We start from the raw sequence: 9746 nt of genomic DNA on the forward strand, positions 1-9746 counted from the left end.
TGTTCTTTCCTCAAAGTGCATGGGTCAATTTGCATTGTCAATGATAGTGTGTATTAGAATGTTGGTTTCTCTGCCAATTGATAGCCTATTCATATCTTAACATACTTAGGGTCAGCCCTGCTTGTTTATTTGTAGATTTCCACTTTGTGACTACTAAACCAGTGTTCTTTCCAATTTGACACACTGCTGGTACGTTTTGTAGACGTGATCATAGTAGCTTTCGTCTTGTTGATCGTGCTTACTAGTTCTGGAACTTTGATGGTTCCAGATTTCCTCTTCTAGCTCTCTAGAATCCTTTACAACTTGTGGGAAAAAAAATTTTTTTTGAAGTTATTTCTAAATTCTGATAGCATAGTCAACCCCTGGACTGGGTATCTACCTCATAAATTATCCAGCCCTCTTGATTTTCTCTTGATGAAAGCAGAGTGGTGGGGGTGGCTGGGAAAAATATATGCGTAAATCCAATTACTTGGTACTTGTTGGTGCCGAACTGTTCTGTTTTAGAAGATAAACTATTGGCCAAAATAGGTGTTTCAATAGCAGTGTCCTAAGTACTTCACTTGAATGGAACTTTCTGGTTTTCTGGCACTCGGTGAAGGAAAAGAACATTCAAATAGCACTCTGTGTTTCCAAGTGGTACCCTCTGAGAAGGTCAGAAAAGTAGTAAGATCCTAATTACCCAGGTTGGGACACTGAAGTAGTAAAGAGTTTAACTGTCTTTCTTTTGTCCCCAGAGTAACAAACATCCTTGGGAATGCTACTTGATAACTCTTGAGACTAAAACCCACTTTTATGAGTTCATTATTTTGGACACACTGTGCACTTTAGAATGAGAGGCTGGTAAATTTTTTGGTTTGTGTCCTTGCTTACTAAAATTAGCTGCATACATCGCACCATTGCTTTTCAAGATGATTAACATTGAACACAGCATTGAGTAACGGCGATGATTTCTTGGCTTGGTTATTTCACTTGCATGGGTAGTTTCTTTGCTCTTCGCATTTGTTTCCTAGTAGTTATGCCCTTTGCTGAGTTCCCTCAATAAATTCATTAATACTTTCAGAGAGCTGAGAGGAGAAAAAATTACGTTATGGTTGGTTTGACTTAAAGTCTGTTGCAATGATTTGATTTACAGATTCTGTGTCTCAGAGTACCAAACTGGACGACAACGCCAGTTTAAGAGAAAAAGTATTAGCTACAGCGTAAAGAGGAGCTAGGAAGGCGGACTCGGAAGCGCCAGGAATGGGGAGAGGTGGGCGGCGGGTCGACCAGAAGCCTGGGAAGCCCCCAGATCCCGCCAAGACCGACGTGAAGCCTGGCCACGCCTCGCTGTCCACGGTCTCCACCCTCTAAGGGACAAGGCCCCCGTGGGTCGCGCTGTGTCCGTCGGTGCCCCCACCTTTGCCCTCCTCTCCACCCAGTCCGCTCCCCCTCTTCCTCGGTATGTCAGCTCGTAACAGCCTCGGGGAGCCGCCACTACCCGAGCGGCAAAACGGCGCGCCTGAGACCTCGAGCGGCGCGGAGGACGGAGGTCGGGGCGACGGGAGCGGTCGGGCCCCGGGGCAACGGGAGGCCCGCGAGTCGTCGAGGGCGCGGGGGCAGGCGAGGCGCCGAGCCGGAGTGTCCGGCGTGGGGGTGGGGGGCGGCGCCCTCGGCGTCTCCGTGACTGCGCCTCCACGCCCCGGCTTGCCGCGGCTCCCGGGATGCGCGGAGGCGGCAGCGATGGCGATGATGCCTCTAGCCCTGCATCCTCCCGGGCGGCGGGCGGAGCTGGGGTCCGGGCTGCGATATGGAGGAGGAGGGGCGGCGCTGCGGCCACCGGGCAGGTGAGAGACCACGGGCCCCTGGAGGAGGACGACCCCGCGGGGACCGGAAGGGCCGGGCCCCGAGAAGCTGCCGGGTGAGCTAGGAGGCGGCCGCACAGGTCCAGGCCCGGCCGCCGTGCACCTGCGCTCCTGGCGCGGCCTGTGGGGAAACCATTTAGCTCCTGTCCTGCCGGTTCCCCGGCTCTGCCGGGGCCCATGGAACCCCTCCCCCGCCGCCCGTGCCCTGCCTGAGCCCTCCCCACCTCACCAGCCCTCTGCTGCATCTTTTACAAGCTTCCCTGGACCGACCTAGGCCCTCCTTACCATAACCTTACCCAGCCGGGGGAGCCCCTACCCATCTCAAGTCCTTGGTCTGGGTCGCTGTGCCCTTCCAGAAGTCTCCCACAACATCCTCACACTGGGGGTGCTCCCCAGCCTCCCCTCTCCCTCATCCACTGACAGACCCGACCCTATCAGCTGCTCTGGGCTTCAAAAGGTAGTTCCACTGGGGAGAAAGAGCATGGCCTCTGAAATCAGTTAAATCTGGCTTGAATCTTAGTGACCTTGGACAAGTCATCTAACTTCCCTCATGTTTTCCTGATCAGTACAAATACAGTGGGAATAATAATAATAATAGTACAGAACCTTGTTTTCTTGTGAGAGTTGGTTAGACTGAAAATGCCTGCCCTCGAGGAACTGAGGATATAATGAGAAAACAAGAGTTGGAAGAATCCAGGTCATGAGTTGACTTGTAAAAGCTCATATAAAATGTTTTAATATGTACTAAAATACTAAGACAGCACACTAGATTATCAAGAGGCTCTTCACACACATCCTAATGAGAAATCATTGCTGTACAATTTTCACTTACTATTTCTTGCTTACTTTAGGCTCTCTCCTTCTTAGTTGTAATATGATGCATATGATATGAATTCATTCCTTCTTATTGTGTTTAATATGTTTTCTTCTTAAGACTGGTGTTCCAACTTAAAATTTCTCTGATTTTATTACTTCAATTACATCTTCTTCCAGAACTTGTTTATGGTCCCAGAGATAAAGAGTAACTTGTATGCTTGCACTGAAAAGAATGTTGGTAACCTTTATTTAATATTTAGGAGTAAGTAGTAAATAGGTATTCTTCACCTCCCCCCTCCCCCAGATAAGTGAGTTTTATGGTTCTGCTATCATAGCTTTTCCCCAAATTGTCATCTCAGCCTCCTCTTTCTTAAAGTCTCAGAAGTTAGTCCTAAGACCTGGGTTTACTTTCCCTCCATTTCCTTACTGCTTCTAAAGTTTCTCTGCCCAAACCTTTACTTCTGTTCTGTCTTCTGCTTTTTCTCCCTTTTCTCTTCCCAGCCTCTGATTCCTTCCTTTTTTTTCTAATTATCCCAAATCAGAATGATTTATAGTTACTTTATACCAGAACCATAATTTTTCAACCTTGCCAAAAAGGTACATGGAAATATATGTGTGTGTGTGTGTGTGTGTGTGTGTGTGTGTCTGTATTCAAATTTTGGGCTCCAGGAACTTTGAGTTGGGAAGGGATTGCAATACCTACTTCGTAGGATTATAATGAGAATGAAATAAAGTTTGATAACCTATGTAAAGCTTCTAGTAGAAGTGCCTGGCATATAATAACCACCCAGTAAATTATAGCTGCTGTAACTGTCTTCTGACCTGGGACTCCCTGCCTTGATTGCTTTGCTATTCTGTTTGGCTTGGTGGTGGATTGCTGCCTTTAGAGAGTAAGTGCTTAGGTTCAAATCCATACTGTACCCCTTTAAGATAGGTGCTCTCTCTCTGAGTCAGTTTCCTCATCTGTAAAATAGAGATAAGTTATACTATCTCAGGGTTGTTTTGACGATTCAATATATTAATAGTGTGGAGCACTGAGAGCAGTGCCTGGCACATCACAAGCACTTAGTAAAGTGAACATACTAATGATAATGATGATCATTATCATTATATATATAATATATATAATATATTATATATAATATAATATATATAATATATAATATATATAGTATATATAGTATATATATAATATATAACATAATCATTATAATTATATATATAATATAATGATCTTTATATTCCTGACCCAGAATTCTACTTTATTTTTTAATGTATACTTTAATTTTTAATGTATTGAAAACATTTAAGTTTATTGAAGCAATTATAATTGGAGAGAAAATGAAAGCTGCCCCTCAACTCCTCCAAATCCTTTTTTTTTCCTTCTGCCTCTTATCCTTGACTAATGTTGGTGCCTCATCATTCCATTTTCCCCTTTCCAAATTTCTCCCAGCCTGGGGTCTTCATAACTTCCATCATCCGCTTCTTTTTTATTACCCACTTACTCGATATTTTTCTTAGCATCCTAATTCCAGACTCTTCATCATTCTAATTTCCCCAAGCCAAATTTCTGCTTCTCTCTTCGGGGTCAGGGGAGTTTGCTATAAACAGTAGTATCACCTTTCTGCTCTTCTTGCTTCCACAAATTGGATTTTCTCTTCTATTTCTTTTTTCATCAGTTAACCCCAATCCTCCAATTAGCAATTAAAAAATTAACAGTAAAAGGTTTTATTTTTTCACTACACAGGTATCAAAAAAGGGTTCAGAAACAGGCACATACTCTTTTAAGTGAAAATAATAAGCTATCCATTATTATTATTTTTTAATTCTAATCATCAAGAAACAAAAGGTCAGGATTAATTTTTCTATCTCTTTTATATAAGGAAAGTACAGAAAAGTTGGTCCTACTTCCCAGTGGAGAAATTCATTATATTGTTATAATCTGCACTTTTGACCATTGAGAATGTAGAAGAGGTTATCTTCTTCCTTCATGAAGGACACTAGTTAGTTTTATGGATCTCCCCAGGACTGAAATTTGTCTGATAGTCACTGGCACAGCTGTACCTATTATTGAATGCTGGGTGACTTCTGTATTGGGTGGTCCATAGCTCCTGCTTGGAGGCCCCAGTAATCCTCACTAACCAGGCCCCTTCCTCTGTACCCCATGATTCAGCAACTAAAGGGTTAACCCTGGGACAGCCGGAGGCCTCTGGGACTCAGCTTGAGCTGGTGGTTAACTATTCTGAACATCACCCCTGGACCTCCCCAATACCACTGGTTATTCCTAAAATACTGGATTAAAGCAAGTTATTTTTGGTTGCCAAGAGCATTGCACCAGTCTCCAAGGAACAACTTAAGCTGTACCACTGGAAGCATCTTTGGGAGTGGGATGGGCACCAGGCCACACAGGTCTTTGGGATTTGGGACAACAGAACATTGTGTGAGTGTATTTTAAATCTCATTGCAAAATGGAAAAAAAATATTAAGAAAGTAAAGGACCAAGAAGAAAAAAAAGTTGTTCTTTAAAAGTAGAGGCTGTGTCTTGGGCTTCCCTGGTGGCGCAGTGGTTGAGAGTCTGCCTGCTGATGCAGGGGACACGGGTTCGTGCCCCAGTCCGGGAAGATCCCACATGCCGCGGAGCGGCTGGGCCCGTGAGCCATGGCCGCTGGGCCTGCACGTCCGGAGCCTGTGCTCCGCAACGGGAGAGGCCACAGCAGTGACAGGCCCGCAAAAAAAAAAAAGTAGAGGCTGTGTCTTATTCATCTTTGTACCCACAGTACCTACCGTAAAGCTGGAGGGGAGTATGCACACGGTAGATATAAACTGGGTGAATGCATGCATGAATGGGTGGATGCCTCCTGCTTCTTCACGAGGATATTCCTGCTGGGATAATGATAACTCACATTTATATAGAGTTTGCAAAGTGTAAATCTCAAATATAATTCTGACACCCTTCATTACTTCCACTTTTTCCCTCTCAAATATAGTCCTACACAAAGTTTTTTTCCAAAGGAGAGTGTGGAGTTGGCCAAGAAATCACAAATAGGGAGAAGAAAATATAAATAACGGAAAATAAAGGATTCTTCCTAGGAAAAGAAGTTGGATTTGTTAGTGATGTGTGGGAGTTAGGTAAAAGGCCACAGTACACACTTCAAAAGTAGCCTCTTGCTTATGCGTCAAGCACAGCACGTGCTGTTTCTTGCCTCAGTCCTTCTGCTGCAAAGACCTACTCCCCTTCTCCCAGCCTGTCTGTCCCCCACTCCCTGCCCCTCGCCTTTCACCCAACTAGCTCCTCCTTATCGAGAGCTGCTTCAGCCTCTCTCAGCCTCCACCCCGGGCTGGATTATGTCCCCCTTCTTTTCCTCCCACAGTGTGCTGCCATCAGCTGATTTGCCACATTTGGCTGCAATTACATAGGTTGATCTCCTCCAACTAGATTGTGATCTCTTTCGTGGAGAGATCATGTTCTCGTGTCTTCAGTGTCTGGCACTGCAGAGTTTCCGAAGGTAACATCTGCACACACATCCTTCAATCACAATCTCAAGGGTGAGGCCCAGGAATCTGTTTTTTGTTTAACCCACTCTCCAGATGATGCTTAAACTAGTTTGGAAACCACTGTGTCATAAAACCTGAAATCAGCTGGATGAATGTATTTTGAGGTCTTTGTGTCTTTCCTGTGTGGGGCTTTGCAAGGAGAAATGCTTTCTAGGCACTGGGTCAGAGCTGAAAAAGTCTAGTGCTTTTGTAAGAGATCATGAGGTCACTCTTCTTTCTCCATTAATTCCTTTCTGTTTCTGGGTATGCATTTTTGTGCGCAGGCTTTTCTGCCTTGGGCCTCTTTTGTCAAATATCACTCATCTGTGAGTTGAGCCCCTGACTCCCTTCACACAGAAGGAAGTCATCTCTCTGAAGATGAACTCAACGGACCTCCCTCAGGATGCTCCCAACACTACCCTGCTATATGTGCCTCACTCCCAGGGAGAAAACAGCACTGCTCTCCAGGAGGACCTCCAGGACCTCATCCACACGGCCACCTTGGTGAGCTGTACCTTTCTGCTCGCAATCATCTTCTGCCTGGGCTCTTATGGCAACTTCATTGTCTTCTTGTCCTTCTTTGATCCGGCCTTCAGGAAATTCAGAACTAACTTTGATTTCATGGTCCTGAACCTGTCTTTCTGTGACCTCTTCATTTGTGGCGTGACGGCCCCCATGTTCACCTTTGTGTTGTTCTTCAGTTCAGCCAGCGGCATACCGGATGCTTTCTGCTTCACCTTCCACCTCACCAGCTCCGGCTTCATCATCATGTCCCTCAAGACAGTGGCGGTGATTGCCCTGCACCGGCTCCGCATGGTGTTGGGGAAGCAGCCGAACCGCACGGCCTCCTTTCTCTGCACCTTGCTCCTCACTCTGCTCCTCTGGGCAACCAGTTTCACCCTCGCCACCTTGGCCACCCTGAAAACCAGCAAGTCCCACCTCTGCCTTCCCATGTCCAGTCTGATTGCCCGAGAAGGGAAAGCCATCCTGTCTCTCTATGTGGTCGACTTCACCTTTTGTGTTGCTGTGGTCTCTGTGTCTTACATCATGATTGCTCAGACCCTGTGGAAAAATGCTCAAGTCAGAAAGTGCCCCCCTGTGATCACAGTTGATGCTTCCAGACCACAGCCTTTCATGGGGGCCCCTGTGAAGGGAGGTGGAGATCCCATCCAGTGTACCATGCCAGCTCTGTACAGGAACCAGAACTACAACAAACTGCAGCACGTTCAGACCCACGGATACACCAAGAGTCCCAACCAGCTGCCAACCTCTGCAGCCAGCCGGCTCCAGCTGGTGTCGGCTGTCAATCTCTCCACGGCTAAGGATTCCAAGGCAGTGGTCACCTGTGTGATCATTGTGCTGTCGGTCCTGGTGTGCTGCCTTCCACTGGGAATCTCCTTGGTGCAGGTGGTTCTGTCCAGCAAAGGGAGCTTCATCCTTTACCAGTTTGAACTGTTTGGTTTTACGCTTGTATTTTTCAAGTCAGGATTAAACCCTTTTATATATTCTCGGAACAGTGCAGGGCTGAGGAGGAAAGTGCTGTGGTGTCTGCAGTACATAGGCCTGGGTTTTTTCTGCTGCAAACAGAAGACTCGACTTCGAGCCATGGGAAAGGGAAACCTCGAAGTCAACAGAAACAAATCCTCCCATCATGAAACAAACTCTGCCTACATGTTGTCTCCAAAGCCCCAGAAGAAATTTGTGGACCAGGCCTGTGGCCCAAGTCATTCGAAGGAAAGTGTGGTCAGTCCCAAGATGTCTGCTGGACATCAACACTATGGTCAGAGCAGCTCAACCCCCATCAACACTCGGATTGAGCCGTACTACAGTATCTATAACAGCAGCCCATCCCAGGAAGAGAGCATCCCACATAACTTACAGCCAGTAAATTCTTTTGGATTTGCCAATTCATATATTGCCATGCATTATCACACCACTAATGATTTAATGCAAGAGTATGATAGCACTTCAGCCAAGCAGATTCCAGTCCCCTCTGTTTAGAGTCATGGAGGCTAGAGAATCTTACGTAAATGTTTTTGTTTCTGATACTAATTGATTTTTTAAAATTCTGTGAGACCAGAGGTACATCAAAACTTAAAGACCTAGACAGTTGACACTAATGACTTCCTTTTGTCTGAAGTATTAGCATCTATTGGTTTGCTTTGCAGTTTCTTGACATTTTAAGAGTTGATGTAAAAGTTTATTATTTTACACCTGACCTGTGCTCCAATCTTTTGTACTAAACTTTTAAATAGATGCCAGGGAATGATCATGCTACTGTATTAAAGTAGGGAATGAACTGATTATGGTCATTTGAGTCAATGTTATGGTTTTTGAAGTAAGTATGAGCTGGAATTTTTAAAGACTGTGAAGGTACCATCTTTACTGAGGCATTATTTTTATTAACTGAATTATAAATTTTGACTCTTTGAAGTGTTGAATTGGGATCAATATACTTTTTTTGGTTGCAGGCTTACTGGAATAAATAATACATTGTTAAAGCAGAAAATCAGAAATTATTATCTATAACTATTTTTACCAAAAATACACAAGCATTAGTTACTTTCTTTTCATAAGACAGCCAACTAAGAATAGGGTATTAAGATTATTACCATTTCTAATTATAGACATTATTATTTTGTGTCAGCTGAGCAGCTGTATAGTTCTTTTAAAAAGAAGTCTGTTTTTTCTTGCTAAAAATGAATTATTCTATTTCAGAATAATCTTACCCAAGAAACCTAGTGAGGAGGACTGCATCTATAGTAGAGGGGTGCTATTCATGGGGTAGTAGGCAGTAACTGTGGTCATCTCATCAGGGTGCTATTATGTGGGAAGCAGGCTAGACTGTTGTATGTTGACTCTTGTATGTACAAGAAGGCATAAGGATGAGATGGGGGTGTTTCGATTTATGCTTTCCTTCTGTGTGAGAATGATTTGTTGACAACCTGACAAAGACTAAGTAACTATTTAGAAAATTTTTTTGGTCTTTGTTTATATATTACCATGGTAGAAAAATTCTTAAGATGATCTGTTTTCAAACTAATTGTGTTATTTCTCTCCCATGAATCTTAAACTGGAAATGGGCAATAAGGCAAAATAGATTAAGTATTTCTACATTTAAACTAATTTTATTATATACTCTGTGATTCCTAGCATAACAACTGTAAACTTATATTTTTATGTAAAAATGTTTTCATTATACAGTTGGCATTTGAACTCAATACACTTTTGGAACTATAACTTCTAGATAAGATGAGCATCAAGATACAAAACCTATCTTTATAAATTGTTATATTCAAGAACTGTTATTGCAGATTGGAAGGTACTTTGTCCCTTGGATGAAAGGTGTTCAGTTAATAGCATCCTCTCCCATGCTGTTCCCAAATACAGAGGTCATGAGACACATGGAGAAGACAGCTGGTACTCAGCTAGAACTCTGCTCAGTCTCATCTAATAACTCTTACCTTCCAGGATCAGCCAGTCATTTCTATTTCCGAGGCTTAAGTATGAGATATGGATTTTATTTTGCTGTTAAATTCACCTTTTAGGACTCTC

The 9746-nt window shown here is 43.9% G+C and overlaps 1 protein-coding gene across 1 annotated transcript; it reads left to right on the forward strand.

Annotated features, from left to right (window-relative positions):
• Positions 1 to 1719: 1719 nt before the first annotated feature.
• Positions 1720 to 8192, forward strand: GPR75 (G protein-coupled receptor 75; the record flags this gene model as incomplete). Its single annotated transcript, XM_079720518.1, has 2 exons — positions 1720 to 1823; positions 6545 to 8192. 2 exons carry the CDS (start codon positions 1720 to 1722, stop codon positions 8190 to 8192), a joined length of 1752 nt encoding a protein of 583 aa, XP_079576644.1.
• Positions 8193 to 9746: the final 1554 nt, after the last annotated feature.

Source organism: Hyperoodon ampullatus, assembly GCF_949752795.1.
Source record: "Hyperoodon ampullatus genome assembly, chromosome: 15".
Taxonomy (NCBI): Eukaryota; Metazoa; Chordata; class Mammalia; order Artiodactyla; family Ziphiidae; genus Hyperoodon; species Hyperoodon ampullatus.